A 24,333-nucleotide genomic window follows, 5' to 3' on the forward strand; every position below is an offset into this window, starting at 1 on the left:
TCCAGTTTGCAATGTCATCAGGGGCACCTCCCTTGTGTATAAGAACGGTTCTTGCCTTTCTAAAACATGGTGGTACCTTCAAGAACAAATAAACTTCTGGTAGAAGCTGCTAAAGAATATGGAGTCATCTTCAGCCAAGAGAAAAGTGAGGTTATGGTCATGAAAAGATATGGACAACCAGTGGGACACATTGAAATGGAGAGGAAACAGCTACAGATGAACCATCAATTCAAATATCTTGGAAGTGTTATCTCTGATACTGGTTCTATAGACAAGGAAATTTCCCACAGAATTCAGACAGGTAGCAACTTCTACAAAATAGTTAAAAACATAATATGGAACAAGAAAATACCAACAAAATGTAAGAGAGTCATATATGAAACCTATTACGTACCAATCCTGACCTATGGTTGGACCATGAGAAATAAAGATGTTACTAGAATCCAGGCAGCAGAAATGAGATTTGTCCGTAGCACAATTGGTAAAACACGGAGGGACAGAGTCCGTAATGAGAAAATCCGCAAGCAGGCTTTTAAGTCTGCAGGACAGAATAACAGCGCAGTGACTGAGATGGTATGGACATATGCGACTCATGGGTGATAACAGATTACCGAAGCAAATGTATGATCTAAAACTTGAAGACAAAAGACCAAGAGGGCGACCAAGACTCAGGTACAAGGACAGGGTGAAGATTGACACTGAACAACGAGGACATACTTTGGAAAGCATCGAAGAAGGAGAGAAGTTCAGAGACCTGAACTGGTGGAGAAGCCTCATTCGCCGACCCATCGCTTAAGATGGAACGACGTGGGATATGTATGTATGTATGTATGTATGTATGTATGTATGTATGTATGTATGTATGTATGTATGTATGTATGTATGTATGTATGTATGTATGTATGAGGGTAGGAAAATAAAATGACTTGTTATATTAGAACAACAGAAGTTATAAGTCATGAGAGGAATGATAGTGTTTTCTTGAATATTCACATTTGCTGTAAATATTTACAAAATAAAAACAAAATTACCATTAGTCCAAGAATCAATAAAGTGTACATGTGCACCATCTTCAGAGTTCCTTCATTAACATACCTTCTTAACAATGGTTGGAAATTCTTTGAGCAGGCGTTCCCAATCGGTAGGCGGCTTGTGAGAAAATGTTGATGCACCACACTGCAGCAACATTTGGCGACAGAGAGTTGTTTTCTTCGGGACGGCTACAATGCAAAGAAGTATATTTGCGAGAAATATTTCCTATTATGCTTAAATTACTTAAAAGATAAAATAAACAATATTATTTCTCTGGATCATATGGAATGGAAGTCAGACTGTTAGGTAAATTTTTTGAGCTAAATGAAAATTATAATGTTTATGAACATCATAGTACATTCTCAGATTCATGAGAAAATTGAGAAAATTTTAGCTGTGATTTATTTCCCATAAATACATAGACAAATAATTCTCTATACTCTGATCTATTATTCTGAACTATCACCTTCAAGACATTTCTTTATTCTGAACCCTACAATTAGTAATACTGCATAAAAGACTTTCACTCATTATGGACAGGGACTGGCCTAACCCACAAGAAATACCTGGATGATATAGCAGACAGATCAATGACTTGCCAGTCAAGTGCCTTGTCGACACCAACAACAGCACCACGTGGTGGCCGCTTCTTATGTTCTAATGTGCTGTAGCACACTGGTAATTCTATCTTACAGAATAACATTTTATTATCTTCATTCTATGAGCTGTCTTATAGAAGAAATTGATGGAAACCTCTGAAGCACTGACTTGGCTTCAGCTAACAAGTAGCCGTGTCACCATGTGCTGAAATTCTGGAGAGAAGCTATGATGTTACGCAGAAGTAAAAATAACCAGTATAAACATGCTATGTGCACATAAATTGCACGTTGCAGGTTGCTTCATCCCTCCATAATGAATAAATTTGTGGTACAAAGACAGAACCTGATATGTAAAAAAATTTGATTTTTCAGGTGCTTTTAAAAGTTGGCGAGCTCGCCGCTGAAATTCATATTGAATTTCAATGATCTCTAAACTGAAGTGGCAAACATTTGTGAATGTAATAAAAAGAAGGAACAAGTTTTATTCTTATTTATTCAGCAAGTTCAGGGAACAAATCACTTGGTTGCCTCAAATCTATGTACTGTCCTGAACACATCAGAATTTTTATTATGGGAACAGCGTATTCTAGGAAAACCAGAATTATACCGGTCTTGCCATCATACTCTTCATTGCAAAATTGATCATATTGGCATTAAAAACAAAGATTTGCAATTTCAAGGCACATTCTCTGAAATTACCCAAACTATTAAGAATATTCGTCAAAACATCCATCACAACTGCTGAACGAGAAAGATATATTCCTCCTTCAAGAGAATCTAACTTTTCTTTGAAACACTGTGTCAAAGCAACAACTTCGTGCCCTTGTTATGTTGCCCTCAATCGAGAAGAATATGGTTGCCAACATCGAAGGGCTGAACTCTGAAGTCATCACCATGTATTGTGGCAGATGATGATGATAATGTTATTGGTTTATGTCCCACTAACTACTTTGTTTCAATATTTGGAGACACCAAGGCACCGATATTTTGTCCCGCAGGAGTTCTTTTACATGCTAGTATATTTACTGACAGTATTTGAGCACCTTCAAATACCACTGGACTAAGGCAGGATCGAAGCGACCATTTTGAGTTCAGAAGGCCAGCCCTCTACCGCCTGAGCTACTCAGCCCGGGTTCTGCAGCAGAAAACAGTGAGACTACATGGACTTGATTTTTCATCAATGAGCAAGTATATTTTTAAAATACATTTTTGAGGGTTTATTTATTGTTTGTTTGGTTTCTTACTTGAAAACTGTAGTACACATTTGAATTTTAGCACAAGCCACCACTGCAAATACCAAATATTAATTTTATAGATTTTTCAATTTTATTTTGATTTTTACTAATACTCTGGATTTAAAAAAAAAAACTTGTGGTACAGTCCCTGTAGTGACACTGTACAAGGTCTACTCAAGGAGGAATGGGCAATCCACCAAATAAAATATGAAAAACACTTGTGGTACAGTCCCTGTAGTGACACTGTACAAGGTCTACTCAAGGAGGAATGGGCAATCCACCAAATAAAATATGAAAAACACTTGTGGTACAGTCCCTGTAGTGACACTGTACAAGGTCTACTCAAGGAGGAATGGGCAATCCACCAAATAAAATATGACAAAAACTGTAGCTCTATAATTAACTGTACAAAAATATTTTTGAATATTGTGCTTGCATTAACTATAGTACAACTTGTGGCACATCAGTTGCCTTGTAGTTACCAATGGAAGAAGAAATATAAGTACTGATGTTTTATGATATATTTATACATGATTATAAAGATTTCAATTGGGATGATCAGGAAAGTGTGTTTGTGATAAAGCAGATCACAAAAAAAGCACATAATAGAATGAAGACAGTGGCAGGTCAGTGTAGGAAGAGGGAGCAACAAAAATAGGAGACAAGGAGAAATATGGAAATATGTTTCCTTCCTGGGGTCCAGGGCTAGTACCGATAAATGGAAGTGATGTGTCTGTGAATTCTCAATATCTTTGCCCATCATGACTAGCGCGGGCAGTAGAGATGGGAAAATGGAGATGAAAAGAATATCGTAAATAACACAAAAATGATTTCTGTTGAACGACAAATAGCATGATCCCTGGACCAATAATTATATTAAACAATGAGTTATGAGCACAAGTCAACAACTCATCCCACCAAGTAACATCAAGCAAAGCAAAGAAGTTCACAGAAGTTAACTGATCAAAGACTTCACACACAAATTACACGAACAAATGACATACTGAAGCGATGTGACGTAGTAGAATTCATTGTCATAATGTAGCAAAGTATGTATATATATATTTCTCTAGTAATAATCGTATTTATTAATTTACCACTAATTTTACTCGTCATTTGTTCAAAAGCAATTATCTTCCATTTAGAAAAAAATTATAATGAAATTTCATGGATACGATTCATTCACGTACCCTGTTTAAATAATAATAATAATAATAATAATAATAATAATAATAATAATAATAATAATAATAATAATAATAATAATAATAATAATAACCTGCCACGTTGGGGTCAGAAGGCCAGTGCCTCAACCATCTGAGCCACTCAGCCCGGCATGTACCCTGTTTGTCCTATTATGTGTTCCTACCGCTCTCTCTGTATGACTTGATTAGACATGTGTTTGGTCCTTTCTAATTCTTATATCAGGAAAAAAAGAGATTCTTTGAGAAACAAATGCTGTATTTTTGCTCTTGCTGCCACTGCTTCCAAGTAAAGGCGTTAGGATATCTGAAAAATCAGCTCCAAGACCTTCCAGCAGGTGAACTGTCTAATAAACTGAGTGACCACGATGCCCTTAAATAATTTGAAATTAATTGGGGCCAGGATGGGAAAGGATGTGGCTACGGCCTATACATTAGCTACATCCAAAAATTTTCTATGAATTGAAGGAAACCATGGAAAATCACCTTGAAGACGACTGATTTTAATTCATGTTTTCAAGGCTGAATGTAACCTATTCCAGACCTTAAACGAGTCTTAAAATCAAGCAATTTCTGTGTCTCTTGGTGGCCCAGATAACTGTCCTAGTGATTACAAATATAAAGACAACAATTACGCACAGGAACAGACATTCCACACTTATGTGGGACAAAACAATCCTAGGTTTGAAGGCATGTAAAAAAAAAAATTCCCTTTGCAAAAAGCTAATGATCATGAATAGGCCTATGTCTTTCAATAAATGAAACTCAAATATTGCCAACAATAGCTGCAGCATCTTGGGCGACCAAAGCCTACAGTAACGACTAATGTGATGTCACTGATGGTACACTTTCTATTTCAACACACACTATTTATACAAATCCACAGCCCCAACATCTTTGGTGACTAAGGCCTTGTTATACTGGGATCAAGGAATGATGAAAATAAAATGTGTCAATTCAACTTTCCAAATGGAGTTAGATTAGATCACAAAAGAACTGAGCTTAAATTGAATGTTTCGCATTTGCTGATGATGTAATGTTTTTTTGCAGAGAACCTACAAACTGCAACTATTAGACTGAAGTCCTCAAGGAAACAGCAGAAAAAACTGGATTGCAAATATCTTTTGAAAAGATGGAGCATACAAATGAACATAAATGGCACAGACAGATCCATCCTGGACAATGACAAGCAAGTATGGTGACAAACAGAAACAAAAACACGCAACCAAAACTCCACAGGACACAACCTCTACTACCCAAACACTTTCTCAAACCCTCCCCTCTGCTCCACCCCCTTTTCCCTGAAGTGTCAAAAACACCAGCCCTCGCCGCACAAGGAGCAGTATATGACACGCTCCCGACAAGGACGTAAGCGACCGGCTGGATACAACAGGAGAGTAAGTCAAAACACACTTTCGCTCACAACGCACATTATATAGACTTTCTCCAACAGAAAACCCTGTTCTCTTTCTTTCATTTTAGATATTCCATTACAAGTTTCCAACAGATCACAGTTTATACAAAAAAAGAATGTTACTCCAAAAAACTGGACATTAAACTCACAAGATAATCTGATGCTGACCAGTACCCAACTATAATAAGATTTAAAATAATTTTATTCATCTCACCAAAGTTTGCATCTTTTAAACACGCAAAATATGTACTTTTATAAATATAGAAATGTACAATTCATTAAGAGTATGTTAACAGAGCACACCAGTGACACTTCACAAATGAACTTTTAGATATAATTTTAAACCTTTATAACTTCAATTTGATGCAAGTTTTATTACAAATTGTATCATTTGAACTTACTAATAAGTTGTGTTTAAATTAGAAATAAGTAGTGTTTTGACATTATTGTATGTTATTTTACCAAAGTAAGGTTCTTCAGCAGCTGTCGATGGCCTGTAATAGAGGCCAAAACTGGTTCTGCAAAATGTATTAAATACATTAAAATAAATAAAAAAGTATTGATTAGGTGGGAAATCCAGCTTTACAATTGTGATTGTAGGAAGTATGGTGACATCAAAAGAGCTAAGAAATTCAAGTACCTAGGTGAGATTCTGTCTCCAAACATCAATGAAAAGGCAGCAACTGAAGAACGGGTGAGAAAGATGGAGATGGCATTCAGGCTATGTCAGAAACAAATCAAAATCACTCTCCTATTTGGCCAAATACAGTCATTACAGTACTATAGTCAAACTTGAATACTAATATGCAGCTAAGACAACAGCCAGCAATGGACTCTCAGGTGTGGAAAAGAAAGAAAGAAAGTTCCTTTTTTTTTTTTTTTTTTTTTTGCTAGGGGCTTTACGTCGCACCGACACAGATAGGTCTTATGGCAACGATGGGATAGGAAAGGCTTAGGAGTTGGAAGGAAGTGGCCGTGGCCTTAATTAAGGTAGAGCTCCAGCATTTGCCTGGTGTGAAAATGAGAAACCACGGAAAACCATTTTCAGGGTTGCCGATAGTGGGATTCGAACCTACTATCTCCCGGAAGTTCCTTAGAAAGATTCTTGGGCCCACAAAACCAATAAATGAATATACCTTCTGCTTAAGACCAAACCAAGAACTATAACAACGATTTGAAAATATCATACAAATACAATGAACAAAAGGAGATTGGATATACACTGCTGTGCAAAACTTAAGGATGAAAGTAACTTTTGCATGCTGTGTCACTGCCAAGTAACAAAGCAGGATGAAACTTGAACCATACATAAGAAGAACTCCCACAGTATGGTACGGTAGGCAACTGAAAGGAATATGCGATGAGACAAACAGAAATTACACTTTTATACAGAGACAATAAATTACATGCAAGTCCGCTGGACAGGGTTATTTTTTTTATAAGCTGCTTTACGTCACACCAACACAGATCTGTCTAATGGCGATGATGGGCAGGAAAGGGCTAGAAGTAGGAAGGAAGTGGCTGTGGGTACAGCCCCAGCATTAGCCTGGTGTAAAAATGGGAAAGCATGGAAAACCATCTTCAGGGCTGCCGATAGTGGAGTTTTAACCCACTATCTCCCGGATGTCCGGATGTAAGCTCACAGCTGCGCGACCAACTCATCTGGTCACAGAGTTGTTCCCACAGTTCACATATGCATTTGCTATTGGGGTCATGAAAATACTTATTTTTGCAAATTTTATGGTGGTATCATGTACTGCCAACAAGTTCACAAGATGTCAAAGTTCCTGATTATTCAGCATGGTCTCCATCGTGTAGAAGCTGGACCAGGTCTCACTTCTCTTCCTCTCTCTTTCACTCTTTCATGCAGTAGTCCCTGCCAGTTGTCCGTGTAGGAAAGGGTAAACTTCATTTACATGTCTTCTTTTAAGAAAGGCTCTTTGGCTAGTTCATAGTTTAGTCTCAAACTTGTATGTTTTAAGATATCTAGGGCAGATTTCAAATAGTGTGATTTAACTGCTCCCAACATCCTTAGATCCTTGATGCTGAGCTTTCCCTGTTTGATATCTATTTCATAGGTAGTGATGGGAACTATTTTCACATTGAATAATGTCATAGGGATATCTAATGACAGTCTGGATATTGCCTTAATGTCAAACATGGTTTTTGTGGCAGCTGTTGCTCTAGATTTTACATGCATTCTGAATGATCTAGCTGTTGTCTGTAATGTCAATCCCAAATATTTGAAGGCATTGACTGTCATAATTGGTTCCTCTCCTAGGTATATCTCATCCCCTGCTGCTTACAACCTCCATTACGGAATGTCCGCCTCTTGCCTAATTGTATGTACAACATCGTATGTGGAAACGTTAAACAACAGTGGGCTTAGTGGGTCTCTCTGCAGGATGCCATTGGTTTGTGTTATTGTCTTGGAAGAGGTGACACAGTCTGCGATTTGAATGTAGTTGACAGTCAGCATGTTGTGAATGAGCGTTGTATATTTGCTATCTGCTCCTGTTATAGATTTCAGTTTTCTGAGTAGTACAGATCTATCAAGTATGTCAAAAGCCTTTGTATAATCTACAAACATTGTCTGAAACTTTCCTCATTGAGTCTTAGTGTGCTTTCTATGTCATCAATGAGGTGATTGATGGCTTGTAGGATGTTCCCTCCTTTTCGGAATTCAAATTGCTTGTCCAGGATCTCGTGCTCAACTTCTTCAGAGATTCTGTTTGTAATACAACTTGTGAGTAACTTTGATATACATTTTTCCAGCGCTATCCCTCTGTAGGAATTAGGATCCAATTAGTTTCCTGTACCCTTGAATAGCACCATAATTGTCAATATCTTCCAAATTACTGCTATGGTGCCTTCTCGCAGACATAGGTTTAATAGTTCAGTGATTGGCAGGAGCACCAAACCGATTGAACTTCCAATGCGTTCGTTGCAGATTCCATCGGGCCCCGGTGCCTTTTTGTTTTTCAGTGTTTGTACTGCATTGTATACTTCATCCTGTCTTGCAAACCTCCACAATGATTGGTTCATATGCTGCGCTGGTTTTATTTATGTTTAATATGTTGTTAAAATGTTCCTCCCATACTAATATATCTAATTTACCACTGTTCTGGACTTTTCTCAGACTTATGGCTATGTAGGGATTTCTTCTGGCTTCTTCTACCATTCTGGATGCTTCCTTTTCCATATATTTCCTTAGTTTCTTCCTGAATAGGTTTATGTAGTCCTTCCTGATTTTGTTGTAAAATTTTACATCTTCTTAGTTTTTACTAGACTTTGATGATTGTAGGGCCTGAAGAGCAATTTTTTACATAACAGTCTTTGTTGAACCATTTTTTCACCTTCCTTTTGGGTTTGTATACTAGCGCAGATGTCATTGTCCTTTCTAGGGTTATAGCAGCTGATTCAATGTCATTTTCCTTTATTTCTCAAATTCTCTCCATTCCTTTGTCCTCTGACTTAATATGTAATTGTCTACCTGCCATGATGCTTTGGTAGCTGTAGTTTTTCCTCCCTTCTCCAGAAGTGGAATATGAAAGCTGGCCACAACCAGGCAGTGGCTTTTTAGTGGCGGTTCATCTGTTATGCAACATAGCACCAGGCTCAGACAGTTAAGGCGCTGGCCTTCTGACCCCAACTTGGCAGGTTTGATCCTGGCTCAGTCAGGTAGTATTTGAAGGTGTTCAAATACGATAGCCTTATGTCGGGAGATTTAAGGGCACGTAAAAGAACTCTTGAGGGACAAAATTCTGACACCTCAGTGTCTCCAAAAAACTGTCAAAAGTAATTAATGGGACATAAAAAACAATAACATTATTATAAGTAACAAACTTTATAATTCGTAAGTGTAATCATGGGTCCTTTGTAGAATATTAGGTCTATAGTACTGTATCCTGTATGTGCGATATATGTTCAGTCATCTGCTCTGTTGACAAGGGTAAATCCTTCTTCTGTCATCATATCTATTAGCTCATTAATTCTGTAACTAGTGATGTCTAGCCTGCAATTTAGATCTTCGACTAGAACGATGTTGTGTCCCCACCTTATGTATCCCATAGCGATCATTATTGCTGCTATTAGATCTTCTATTGGCATTGGTGACTCTGCGTCAATGGCTATTAATGACAGTTTTTTTTAAGTTTATCACTGGTGTGTCTTGTTCTTGGTGTGTAACTATTTTCCCTAGTTTCAGTTTGAAAAACATATCAATTTCCACGTTTAGGTCCTCCTCTTGGGCCTTGCGTTGCTGGGATATGTTGTGAGGGCTTGGTTGTTAGAGTTTCTAAGAGTATAAGTAAATCATGTGTGCACAGGAGATTGTAGTTTGTTAGTTCTAAGATGCTTTTTAGGCCTTTCAACATTCCACAAAAAAACGACTAAACTGAGAGTATGACTCGTGCACTTCGGGGGCAAAAAAGCCAATAATGCCTTACAAATACTTCCTCTGATCAGACCTCTGGGTCGTTGATTTTTGGTAGTTCCTGCAGCAGGATGAATACTTTGAATGTCTTAAGTGTGCCTCATGTGTTGAGTTCTTTGCATTCTATCATGTTTCTTACATTTATGTTGGTCAGGTGTTTTTTTGTTTTTGTTTTTGTTTTTAACCTTTTCCTCAGTTGTGGTGCTGTGTAGTTTTCCAATGTATACCCAAGCTCTGTGGTCGGTGGCTTCCAGTTCATCTGTTAATAGTTCACCACTGTTTCCTTTATTGAGTTTTCTTGTGCCTATGATATCTGTGATCTTCATCAGCATTATATTGGCTCTGTGCTTCGATGTTGAAGGTCTATTCGCCACATCAGATCATAAGTTATTTTCATTGCTTGAGTTTTGGATTGATGGCTTTACTGAATTTGTGACGGTGTCCTGTTCTGCTCTGGGTGTTATGATTTCCTCTCCTATCATACCTGAGATACAGTTTGCAGTTTTTGAGTTACTTTTTCTTTCCAGTTCATCTTCTGTGTATGTTTGCGTGCCCTTTTGCTCATTAGATATCAGATTTCGCTTTGTGCTGGCCCCTCTGGTGCTCCATTGACTATTGTGTCTGTTCTGTTCTCCGGTGGTTTTCGGTAGTGGTTGACTTCCACTAGCATCTTCTTCATGTGAAGGATCGATAGATGGCGGCATCTGTTCCATAAGGCGTCTGTCTTCCCCCCCCCCCATGACAGCTCCTTCTGTACATGGCTTGTGAATTTATTTGTTAGATAATACTTGGTACTGGCTCTATCTCCCCATTGCTTGTCGTAATTGTTATGTTGGCTGGTAGATATTGGTTGTGGTTGGCTGCCATTAGTAGTTTCCTGTGTAGGATCGATATATGTTGCCACATGTTCCATAAATCGTCTATCTTCTCCTACCTCCATGTCTGTTTTGTTTTTCCTCACCTTGTTGAAAAGTTTATTTTCTTTTTTAGTGTTTTCTAAAGAGGTTTTAATGGTCATGAAACAATTTCTAATGACCCTTACCACTTTTTGAATGTCTTCTTTTATTTCTTTTATCACAGTCGCCCATTTTTGCAGTATTCTCCAAACATTGTAGAGCATTTTCTAGACACATCTCAGTTTCTGTTTCATCTGCCATCTTATTAATAACCTTCTTGCTTTAAACCTCCTGTTCCGTTTGATGATGAGCGTCGTCACTTCCACCCAAAGATCTAACTAAAGAGCAGTGTGGAAAATTCTAAGTTCCCATGCAGGGAATTAGATATTTTTCACCGATAGAGCATATCAACAACAGGTCAGATGTAAGGCCTTTCAGGCGTTTGCTCTATTAACCAGCGTTTCGTCTTAGGTTTGACACTAGACTCATCAGAGTGGGATGTGTCAGACCCTACCCACTGACGCTGGGTGTATGCAAGTGAGCTTATCAGAAGCCTATACATGAGGCACAGTCTGATAACTGCATACAGGAGATAAATCTCCACAATGGAATTATTGCCCGCCTAGCAATTCCGAATGGAAAATTCTAAGTTCCCATGGAGGGAATTAGATATTTTTCACCAACAGAGCATGTCAAAAACATATCAGATGCAAGGCTTTTCAGGTATTTGCTCTATTAACCAGCGTTTCGTCTTAGGTCTGACACTAGACTCATCGGATTGGGATGTGTCAGACCCTATCCACTTCCATTTGGAATTGCTAGGCGGGCAATAATTCCATTGTGGAGATTTATCTCCCGTATGCAGTTATCAGACTGTGCTTCTTATAATGAGCTTCTGATAAGTTCACCTGCATACACCCCAGCGTCAGTGGGTAGGGTCTGACACATCCCACTTCTGATGAGTCTAGTGTCAGACCTAAGACGAAACGCTGGTTAATAGAGCAAACGCCTGAAAAGTCTTACATCTGATCTGTTTTTGACATGCTCTATTGGTGAAAAATATCTAATTCCCTCCATGGGAACTTAGAATTTTCCATTCGGAATTGCTAGGCGGGCAATAATTCCATTGTGGAGATTTATCTCCTGTATGCAATTATCAGACTGTGCTTCTTATAATGGGCTTCTGAATACACTCCAGGATCAGTGGGTAGGGTCTGACACATCCCACTCTGATGAGTCTAGTGTCAGACCTAAGATGAAATAAAGAGCAGTGTGTTGATATATTCACTTTGAAACTCAACTTGAACCTATTCTATAAATTCTTGGGGTGGTTCTGCTTTACAACTGACTACAACAGTACGGATGAAGTTATTTACTTACTATTTCACTACATTAAACTTCAACCTTTAAAAAATTTGTAACCGTACATAAGTATGCTCCCCAGGTTAGGAAATGTTTGTAAATGACTATCTCTCCATTTTAGGTTAGGAAATTTACGTAAATAATTTGTAATATAAGTAGTGAATATCATGTGAATTTGTTAAGATGTAAGAACCTAATATTGTAAGAAGAATTTTTAGTTGGGGAATTTTGCACATTTGCATCATTATATTTTGTATAAATTTCTGTTTAGATAAGAGTCTGCACACATGGCCTAGCAGTGAAGATTGTGCAACAAAGGAAAACCGTGACTGTATTGGTAGAGACGATTGAAGTCGGTTAAAAGTGTTGCAATACATGATTTAGAAACCTGGGGATATGGCCGGGATGTGTATGCTGAAGATGGGAATTCATCAATGTGGATGAAGATGCAAGATTTGCTATTTGCGGATCGGCCGCTCGGTAACCATTCCGAAAGCTCTGGTTTTGAACGAGGTTGCGTTGACCAAGTGACGCTTGAAGAAGTTTCAGTGGTAGCGTTGCTTCTGGTGGACTTTTGCAGACGATAGCCACGTGTGCGCATGTGTAACAAGTTTAATACTATTCATAACCAATGTGGTTGCTGTTGACGACAATCACCATTACAAAGTCTGTGCTGTACAAGTTCTTTACTGTTGCATTACTGTACTGTTACGGAGTCATGACGAGTGCATTACTCGGTAATTACAAGTTCCCGGTGAGCAGTCGGTGGAAGATGCTACATAGTGTTCTTTTGTAAGACTCTGTATTATTCGTCTCTGAGGAAATGCACACTGTAGGTAGTGTTTTATAGGTGTAATCTAAGAGATAATGTGCTGTTATGCACAGAACTGACTATTGTTGGAAGAAATTGTAGGCCAAGCATTCAGCACTTGATCGTTCTTTGACTGAACTGACATGGTATTTGTCTAGCATCTAGTCCACAGAAGTTTTTTTTTTACATGGTGAAGTTGTTTGATTGACAGAGTACAGTGAGGTGACTGGGTTTGTTTTAACATACAGTCATAACCCGGGATAAATAGATTCCATGGTGATGTTGCTATTGTGCTAATGTAAGATAAGATTTAGAATGCACAGTCGTCTTAACAATAGGAAATCATCAATTTGAAGCATGGTCTTCAGAATCATGTATAGTTGTGGTGTATAACTTGTAGATATTGTTTGTGGATGTTTATAGTGGTCTCATCACGTGATGATTATTATTGGAGGTTCTTTTATTTTATTTTCTTTCAGGAGTACATTCTAGTAGTGGAACTGATAGCGAATCTTTTATTGGTGAAGTAAGGAAAAACTTGGCATGCTACCCAAATTTCTTTTCAGGGTTAAATAGTAACAGGTAAGGTAATGAAGTAAGTTTGGAGCCTCGTTGGCCTGATGACCATTGCCTTGGGAGGAGTAGTTCATTCATGCTCTACAGAGCCAATTATTCCTGTAAATCTTTTGCAGGTGGAACCCAATTTTGTTATTTATATTTATTTCAAGTTAGTATTTTATTTCATTACCCAGATTTAGTGTTTCAAATTTTGCCGCAACATTACAAATTATTATAACAGAGAACATTATACAGTAGAACCTCAATTATCCGTTCCCAAAAACTACCGTACGTTATCCTGGATTATTCATTCAAATTCTTTGGTCCCACGAGCATCCTAAATAAATGTGTTTCTAAAATTCCGCATTATCCATTCCTTCAAGGAAAGATTTCCGACATCAACCGTCCAGAAATTTCAGTCCCATAAATACTAAATCCTCGATCAAGTGCTTTTCAAGAAACAGTCTCTCATGAAAGGACGGTTGCAGTACGATATATCTATGGATCTTGGCGTTAAATTCCCATCATTGCAGTAATTAGAGCAAGTACAGTACTGGGAAAGTGATCAGCATGAACTTGCATAAGGGGCCATCTGCGCATCGCATTCAGCAGGCATTATTTATGGAAACCTCGGAAATCATAAAGTAGAGTGGCCGCGCATTTCAACAGCTCTACTTGAAGATGGAACGAGTTTTGTCAAATGTTTGTACTTTTAAATCATCTACATTATGTCCAGTGTTAGATGTTTATTTTTGACTTTCTTCGACTGAATCCCCGAACAGGTTTTCGGCACTTCTCTCAGGGCATTATATAGTCACTGGGCTAAAAGACAATAATCTAAATTGCTCCTTCCTAACAATAATCTAGTATTTTAGTATGATTGGATATGATTATGTTATCGAGACCAGAACAGGTGTTGCACCTTACATATATAAAGCCACGGGAAGTCTTGGAAATGACTGTTACTGTTTTGGTACTAATATAAGACGGGGATTCTTACATTTACGTTCTTTTGTTAATATGTCCTTATAAAAAAACCGCAGCAATTTTATATGCTCAGTGAAACATTTAAAAAGATTGTATCATTTCCCAGTCATATTGGTTTGTACAGCATCTCAACGTGCTTTCCACCTGAGCTCAAGGTAATGCAAAAACCAAAATTTCTGGAGTTTTGAAGAATGTTTTGTCTCTTTCCAATGTACTTGTGATTAGTGACAAGCAGAATTGAATATAATGCATTCAAGAACTTTTGAAAGTAGATACTTACATTTGAAATTTTTGAGTTCAACATAACCTTTAAAAGACAATGTAGACTTAATTTATGCAGTATAAGACTTCCAGAAACTTACTACAAACAGTATATCGGTGACCAAATTACAATGGGAGATAAAAGAAAAAAAGGGATTTCACCATCATGTTGGGCGCTTTTGTAATGGATGTGCTTTATTTTATTAGATTACAGAATTAAAAACTGCTTATGATCATTTGTTGTTTGATTTGGAGTTATTATTTAGATAATTTTCGATGGGCTTGCCTGATCAAAGCTGCTGACCAGAAAGAAGTTTTCACAGGAAACTGATGAAGTTTCCCCAGTAAAACTGAATGTAAAGTATTGAGATTTTTAACCTCTAATTAATGTCCAAAGCCGGTCCTGCAGTCTAGCTTGTCTGCCTTTCACCCGGAGGCCTCAGGTTCGATTCCCGGCCATGTCAGGCATTTTTACCTGGATATGAGAGCTGGTTCTAGTCGACCCAGCCTAAATGATAACCATTTTGAGCAGCTACCTAATGGTGAAATGGCAACCCCGATTTAGGGAGCCAAGAATAACGGCCGGGAGGATTTGTCACACAGACTACGAGTCGCCTCGTAATCTGCAGGCCTTTGGGCTGAGCAGTGATCACTAGATAGGCCGTTATAATGATTTATAATTATACATATCACATTATTGTGATGTTCAGCCAAATTGTTGATGGGTTTTAATTCTTTTCCGGATATTCAATTTTCCCATATTGTAGTTTTTTTCTTTTTCCACGGTCCCTCCAAAAATGGAGAATCGAGATTCTACTGTAATATCATTTAAACATTTACATCATTTACATCTTCGTTTACACGTATTATAATCACAATTCACCATTAGCCGCCATCTTGTAAAAACTGTATACATTATTTTGCGTATTTTCATCTAATTTCTATGCATGGCAAGATATCTTTATGATTTTTAAAGAATGAAATGAGGAAAGAAAGTAAATTTGTATTATATTCTTATATTATGAAAACAAAAAAGATCCATGGCACAACAGTACTGATAGACCTTGGCCTACCAAGCGACCACTGCTCAGCTCAAAGGCCTGCAGATTACGAGGTGCTGCATGATCAGCGCGATGAATCCTCTTGGCTTTTATTCTTGGCTTTCTAGACCAGGACCGACATCTCACTGTTAGATAACTCCTCAACTGTAATCAAGTAGGCTGAGTGGGCCTGGAACCAGCCGTCTGATCCAGGTGAAAATCGCTGATCTGGCCGGGAATCAAACCCGGGCCTCCGGAAGAGAGATAAGCACACTACACTTAGAGTGCTGGGCTGGCTACATAATGAAGCTTTATACATTAATTTTGTTGTTCGCTTGTAACTTTACATCAACTTTATATGGTTGCTAAGTGGTTATATTTACAATATATTAAATATTTGACCAATGGTATTAACATCACTTCTATACTATATTTACTCAAAGAAAGGACTTTGTTATGATATTCTATCTTGATTTAATAGTTCCGTCGAGATGTGTGCTAACATTTTCCATGAATGTGTGTTTAAGGTTAAGTGTAAATGCATTATTAATATTTTTATGATCTGTGTTTTGAGAACTAAAAAAGTAATTTACTTTTATGTGGTTAGTAGGTATTTAATAAAAAGATGTGTCCAACAAGTGACTAACAATCTCCAACACATTCCAGGTTGTTGTATTATGCTGTACCAAGATCATATCCATGCAAAACGTATTTACTCATCAAGAAATACATACCTTCATGTATTCAAAAAGAAATAAATGTTTTCTCCATATCACAATACCTCTTGACACAGTTTGGCTGTATTATATATGCATTAACATACAAGTTTGAAACTGAGTGTGTATTACAGCAAGTATTAGCATCCTAATCATATAAATATACATGGTTCAGATTGTGGCTTATGCATTACCTGAGGCTAGTCAAAACCAGCCCATTTGCTCGCTGCTCTGTTGGTTATCTACGCATCACACAGAGAGTTGAATTAGCTCAGATCTTATCCACTAGCTCACCTAGTAAGAGCCAGCTTGTCGAAAATGATCTAGCTCAAGCTGAAAGTGTGATGCATGCCACTGCTTGTTACAATTTTTCACATTAATAGTTTGCCAAAATAATATTTCCATCTCTTCTGGCTATGTTAGCAACTGTCCATCCTCCTCTTTCACCAGCTTGGTGTATACGTTTTCTTACTTCTTGCAAGTCCATGCAGCATCCTTTTATCCCCATTAACATTCTCTTCGATCTCTAGTGTGAGACCCTCCCAAATTTTCTTCAGCTACTACTTTATTTTAATTTCCTTTAACTTCAGTCTTTTTACTCTCTTCTACTTTCTTCTTTACTCTCACAGATTCCTTCACCTTCTTATTCGACCATTGCATTTCTTTCACTCTTGCGGATGCTCTACCACAGATTGTCTCTGCACAACTACTGCTACTCAATGGTCACCATAAAAGCTTCTGTTGGAAGAGCTGTTACATCCAATAGCTGTCTACGAGGTTTTTTTTATTTTTATTTTTTTTATTAAGAAAAACAATGTTACTGTCTTTGTCCTTCTCTTACCACAACTATCTTGTGGTAGCACTTTACTGGCGAAGGCGCATGTTATGTTTAGGAGGGAGAAAATCATGCAAACATGATGTGAAACAACACCTTAATTGGCATAGATGAGAGAGAGCCTTCCTTTAAGCTTGCCAGGGAACCAACCAACCCAATCCTAGAAGTATTTTTACTTACTGTATATAGAAACATTAAAATGGAGACTATGTCAGTGTGGAGCCGGCCCCGTGGTGTAGGGGTAGCGTGCCTTCCTCTCACCCAGAGGCCCCGCGTTTGATTCCCGGCCAGGTCAGGGATTTTTCTCTCAACCTGAGGGCTGGTTCGAGGTCCACTCAGCCTACATGATCAGAATTGAGGAGCTATCTGACGGTGAGATGGCGGTCCCGGTCTTGAAAGCCCAGAATAACGGCTGAGAGGATGCGTCGTGCTGACCACATGACCCCTCGTAATCTGCAGGCCTTCGGGCTGAGCAGCGGTCGCTGGGCAGGTCAAGGCCCTTTCAAGGGCGTTAAGTGCCGTGGGGTTTGGTTTTTTTTAAATGTCAGTCTGGGAAATGTGACCATTTTCTGAGTTCTTATTGGCTAGAGCAGTTTGCTATTGTCTCCAACAGCGCTTGCATAATGTGTCGCCACATGGCTGCCACATTCCACGAAAATAACGAAACCGTGAAGTTTGAAAGTGTCATGGCATGTGCCTTATGTATCTGCAACATGAATATATAAAGTTCCGAAGGAGTGAAATTCACCAAAATTTTTAGTCAGATCATTTATCTTGTCACTAACCAATGATTTAACCAATCCAAACCAGTGGTCTTGTCACTAACCAATACTGTCATAGGGGATGCTAGAGGTCTTTTCCCCATACCTGTAAGGTTCAGTTACTTCTTCCTTTTCTAGTATTTCAATTTCCACCTGTGAATTTAAGTCTCCCATCACTATCCGTAATTTATCTTTTCAATTTCTCCAGGAATTCCTTATTTTCCTCCTGTTTTTGGTCTCGGGTGCATACACTTGTATAAAGTCCGTCATTCGATTTCACATTCTCATCCAAACTTGCTGGGCTGAGTGGTTCAGATGGTTGAGGTGCTCAAATATGTCAGCATCATGTCAGTAGATGTCCTGGCACATTAACCCTAGAACTGCCAAACGTCGCGCTTGCGACTTAATAGAGTGTCACTAGAATGACAACGTCGCACGCACGACGCATAGTACATGTATTCGTTTAATCAGTCATAACATCATTTTTTGTTCACTTACGCTATTTTAATAAGTAAGACATGAAGCTTCAAGTCTTCCATCACACATTCCTTACTAGCCGGAAATGACTCAGTCAAGGTCACGGTAGGTAGATATTCAGCTACTCTTTCATCATCCCCCTGTCGTCTCAGTTGCTATGTAATGTCACGGTTGCTCGCTGTTCCCATTAGTTTCTGTGAATATCCTTAGTTATCTTTCAACAGATTGAGTTTATTCTTAAATTGTTTCTTTTGAAGTGTAAACTTTCATCATGGATGATAAGCTAAGTGATTCAAATGATATTCACAAAGTTCTTGAAATGAATGGGATGCTTTCTCTTCCAGAGTTATATTTTCTTTAGCTGATGATTCTTCTGAGAGCGGAGAAGAATATATTCCAGAATCTGAAGATGAAAGTGATTCCGATGAAGAGAGCAGGCCAGCCAACGTTTCACTGGATGATACTGTTTCCGTAACACCAAAGTGGTGCAGGGTTTATCCACCCGAACCGGAGTTCGATGTTTCCGAGAAGTTCCACGTCAGGGATCCTGACATTAGGATCTGTCCGCCCCGAAACATTACACCTATTATGTATTTCTACTTGTTCTTTACGGATTTGATTTGGAAGCTCTTGGTGAAAGAAAGTAATTACTATGCGGTGAAAAAAAAAAAAAACAAACTAAGACATTCTGGAGAAATGAAGGCCTTTTCTCATACGCGAACCTGGTTTGATGTCATTGTGTCTGAAATGAAAAAGTAAATTGCCATTCTAATAAATATAGGGTGCACCGTGAATGTTTTCATAAATTGCAACATTTCTGGAGGCTTATGAGGCATGGCAGGAAAAGAAAACTCTCTGAGAACGATTCCCAGTAGTGCTCGGCGGCTGACGGAAATGTGTGCAGCCCGGAATTTTTTATTCTTTTGTGATTTTATTCTGTTTTTACTTTTGAGAACTTAACATTTTTAAAAATTAGAAGAAATTTTGCTTGTTTTGTATATAGTGATTTTTTAAAATGAGTGGTTATTTCTAATAATGGTGAACTTGAAAATATGAAAAACTTATTTTTAGTTTTCTAAATATTTGATCACTTGATACGCACCAGATAAGCAAGTGAATGATCTAATACTTATATAAACATCTTAAATAAAGCTTTCTGCATCTAAACGTGCTTAAATTTGTTAAAAATATAAATGTGTAATACATGCTAAAATGGCCTCGCATTTAGGGAAAAACACTCGGCACTTCTAGGGTTAAAGAACTCCTGCAGGACTAAATTCCGACATATCTGCATCTCCGAAAACCGGAAAAGTAGTTAGTGGGACGCAAAGCCAATACCATTAATTACATCATCCGAACTTTGATTATCCTATCGCTTATGAACTCCATCATTTCGCATACTCTTGAATAGCTCCTTTAATTATTACCCTTTCCACTTTACTTTGCTCAGTCCTGAGCCATGCTACAATGGCATGTTCATAAAAATGATGTTTCCCATATTGCAAAGGGCTTGTATCGGCCTCACCTCGAATGAGTGTTTCCATGATTGTACAAGAGAGGGCAGCTTCCTCGGTCATGAGCATGGAAGATCATTCTTTCAGCGAGACTATTGTTTTATCTCTTTTGAGCTAATCTTTGCATTGTTATGTGTGTGGAATATAAACATGGACCCCACACAGATTGGAGTGGCGTTTTTATGCCATAAATAGGTTTTTAATTGATTTAAACTTGACCCATACTACCATCCTTCTTGTTATTTTGATTATTGATATTACAGGCATGGTAATCCTTGTATTAATATTATTTCTACGGTTCTGTTTTGCCATTCTCCTCTTTTAATGATGGCCAATTGATATGCATCCTTCTGCTCTACAGCGAGAATGGGGTGTGTGTCTGTTGTTGACGTGATTGTGATGTGTTCATAGCTGGGTCTCTGATTGATTTTATTTACGTGCACCACATTGTAAAGTATTTTGCCATTAAATGAATGTACGCCCTGCGTGTCGACGCGGTGATCCATTCGTGTCGTACGAAGTGCGTAAGCTGATGGGTTTATGAGTGACCACTGGGTCCCTATTATCCTACTGCTAATTGTCTGCGCCGTGCACGCTATCTCTGACATATGTGAGACCTTTGTTTGTGACTATGAAAGTCATACTATATGAGTTGGTGTTCAACTTATTAACCGGAGCAACTGCTCATGTTGTTTGCCGATACCGGCAATGCCTGAATTTTTGAGTGTGTGTTGGTGAGTGGAAGGAGAGAAAGGATGACGTATCGGTCAGCTCAATTTATATTTTTGACTTTGTTTTTGAGCGTCATGCTTGTTGCCGGTACAGTGATATTTATTTTGCCCTGGTCTTCGTCATTGCCGTTTGCTTGCCCAAGAGGCTGCCAAGTTTGTTTTCTTATATTCAGGCTATGCGCTTGCCTGTGTTTCTCTTTGGGTTTGTATTTTGTTTCTTTGGTTCAGAGATGTTTCTCTCTGTGCTATGTTGTGATCTTTTACATTTTATTTTAGCTTTTCTGGGTTTTCTTTTTTTCTTTTCTGCTCCTTGCTGCATGGGAACTTTGATCTGTGGTAATTGAGATGATGTGGAAGTAAAATAGACGTGTATGTTAAGAATTTTATTAATCTCGCGGAAAGAATGACCAAGTTGATCAGTGTGGATTGTATTCACATTACCACATTATGTAGCGAGATTGGAATTGAGACAGTGAGCCCGTCGTATGAATAATTTAAGCTTGGTGTTTGAAAAGCTGTGCTCAGGCATTAATGTAAGGACTCCAATTGGATGAAGTCTGCACATATACGTATCCTTTCTTTTAATTGCTGGCTTCATTTCTTGTTTATTTTTTTTTGAATTTTATTGCTAGTAGCCTTAGTCTCGCTCCTGTTCTGCATTGAAATGTGGGTCATTTCCAGTTCAGGGCTGTGTCATTGGCCTTTCCTAGTCGCGGTCCACGCCTCGAACCTCCCGACGTGTGTGTTTTATGGTGACGTAGATTGTTGGTAAGGGAGGGGGTGCGGCTCAAATGGTAGCAGATGCGAGGTCGACTAGGATATCTCCTAATTTCCTCCTAGATTTAGTCTTGTGAAGCCATTATGTTCTGACCTTAATCGTGAGTGTTATTTATAATTTATGTATTCTTGTGACCATTTGCATGTGTGTGTCGTGTTTGTTACCCCTGAGTCTTTGCCTAGAATATGGAAAGTCAGAAAGCTTTAGACATGAGTAACAAAAGCAAAGTTTTTACCGGGGAAATCTCCAACCTTGAGAAAGAAAAGAGGGAAGGTATTGATGAGGTTAATGCATCACTCGTGTCTGGTAGCGATAGTGATAGGTGCCCTGACGGTAGGAATGCTATTGCAAGTAGAAATTGTGCCCTCGACGAGAACCGTGTGGAGCTCATTTTCCCCAATTCTTGACCCGCTAGTGATCGTAACGCTAATGTTAACCCGGTTTTTAATGTTGTCAGGAAATGGAAGCTAAATTTATCTGGAGAAGGGAACAGCTCCAATGTCATTGATTTCTTGAGCGGGTGGAAGATATCGCAGAATGTAGCTCACTACCCCTTGACATGTTCGTTCCTGTCATCCTGCGGATGCTGGAAGGGCCAACATTAAAATGGTTCGGGCTGATTGAAGCTAACATTTAGTCATGGGACGATTTTGCTACTTGTATCAAACAGCGCTTTGGGTTGTCCGACATGGACTACTGTTTAAAACAAGAAATTTTCAGAAGGACCCAGGGAGTAGGGGAAGGAATTGATGATTACGCCACCGGTATTTTGACTTTGTTCAACCGTTTGTGTATCAAGGTACCTGGATCTGAAATTTCTGACCAGTTTTATAGAATTCTAGCCCCTGATTATAAACTATACATTAAAAAATCTCAGGTTGAATGTGTTGAAGATATTATTAATTTAGGGCGTGAGTTCGAGTCGACAGTCAGTCAGAATAAATTGTACCGTCCGCCTCCTACTCCGACCGATTGTTCATTTCCCGACGTTGCCTGTCATATGCCTGTCAGGTCGGTCTCTTTTGGTGCAACCCCTTCGCCGTCTCGCCCCTTTGGTAGTCCCGCTCACAGGTCCAGCGTTGTATCTCCACCTCGACGCTGTGTAAACGCCATTCAACCTTCTAACTCTAAGCGATACTGCAGCAAGTGCTGGAATTGTGGGAAACTAGGGCATGTTTCAAAGAACTATCGGTCTAAGCCTCCTCTGAAATGCTCGAAGTGTGGTCTGGCTGGTGTCATCCAGCACGTGTGTCCTCGGTGCAACTCTCGTCAGGGAAACTAAATGCGCACTGGCGTGATGGCCCGTCGTTGGCGCCTGATGTTGGTGTTAATAAAAGGATCTTGGGCCTTCTCTCGTCTACACCCTGGGCCAAGATTTATGTAGGAATGCGCATACTGTATGCCTTATTAGACACCGGTTCCTGTGTTTCCTTCGTGAACCAATCCGTTGTGTCTTCTATGGATTTAAAATATCTCCAAGCCTGTGAAAGCTTGGGAAAGTTCATGACTGCTGATGGCCGTCAGATATGTCCTGTGGGTCGAATCAAATGTCATATTAAAATTCATAATCTTTCGTGGGATTGGGCATTTAATGTTGTTCCTGATCTATCTGTCCCGGTTATTTTAGGAACCAATTTTATGCTGCCTACTGGTCTATCTATTGATTTTATCACTCGTACCTTTGCCTTTCGATTCAAATCAGGCATAAGTTACCCTTTTGAAGCCCCTTTCCAACGTGCTACTGTATGCGCCCTTTTGAAATCTCAACTTCCCAACGCCTCATGTGATTTGACTGACAACCAAAACTTGATGTTAAATGGTCTGTTGGAAGAATTTTCTGATGTTTTGACTGCTGATTTGGGTTGTGCTAAAAATTTCTACTATTCCATCAACTGAAAGATGATACCCCTGTTAGGTTGCCTCCATTTGGTTGCTTGCCACCAAAACTGTCTGCTATGGGAGAATATGTTAACGACCTCTTGGAAAAGAAGGTAATTAGTCCCTCCAAGTCTCCTTTCAGTAGTCCCGCCTTCCTTGTCCCCGAAAAGGATGGTAGATTTAGATTTATTGTGGATTACAGGAAGGTCAATAAGAATATTGTCATAGACAGCTTCCCCTTACCCACCATTGAAAGTGCCTTTCAACATTTTCATGGCGCTGAATTCTTCACCGTTTCTGACTTTAATTCAGCATACTACCAAATCCCCTTGGATCCCAAAAATCGTCCCTGCACTGCCTTCGCCACTCCCTTTGGCCTATTTAAATTTAATAAAGTACCGATGGGCATCTCTGTTGGTGGACAAGCACTCAGCCGCGTGATGGATTTGATCTTTGGAGATCTGAAATTTTCCTATGTCTTCAATTTTCTGGACGATCTTCTCATTTTTTCACCAAGCTTTGACGAGCACCTAGCTCATCTGCATGAAGGTCTTGGTCGCTTCCGCAGGCACGGTTTCACTATGAATCCAAAAAAGGTGTCGCTTTGCTCTAAGCGCTTAAAATTCCTTGGTCATGTCATATCCGATTCTGGAATCGCTGTAAACCACAACAGGGTATAATGCATTAAAGAATTTCCTCAGCCAAAGAATGTCCGCGCTGTGAGAAGATTCCTGGGTATGGTCAGTTTCTACAGCCGTTTCATCAAAAACTTTTCCCAAATTTTGGCCCCCTTAAACCTTCTGAAAAAGAA

At 38.9% G+C, this 24,333-nt stretch overlaps 1 protein-coding gene across 4 annotated transcripts in view; it reads right to left on the reverse strand.

Moving 5' to 3' along the window:
• mxt (Eukaryotic translation initiation factor mextil) overlaps window positions 1-24,333 on the reverse strand; it is a 425,214-nt gene that overhangs the window by 39,622 nt on the left and 361,259 nt on the right. For all 4 annotated transcript variants that reach the window (XM_067145489.2, XM_067145488.2, XM_067145487.2 and 1 more), the window contains one exon: window positions 1,096-1,220. In XM_067145489.2, the coding sequence (XP_067001590.1) occupies window positions 1,096-1,220 (125 nt within the window). The remainder of the gene's footprint in view (window positions 1-1,095; window positions 1,221-24,333) is intronic.

This window comes from Anabrus simplex, chromosome 4, assembly GCF_040414725.1.
Source record: "Anabrus simplex isolate iqAnaSimp1 chromosome 4, ASM4041472v1, whole genome shotgun sequence".
In the NCBI taxonomy this organism is placed as follows: domain Eukaryota; kingdom Metazoa; phylum Arthropoda; class Insecta; order Orthoptera; family Tettigoniidae; genus Anabrus; species Anabrus simplex.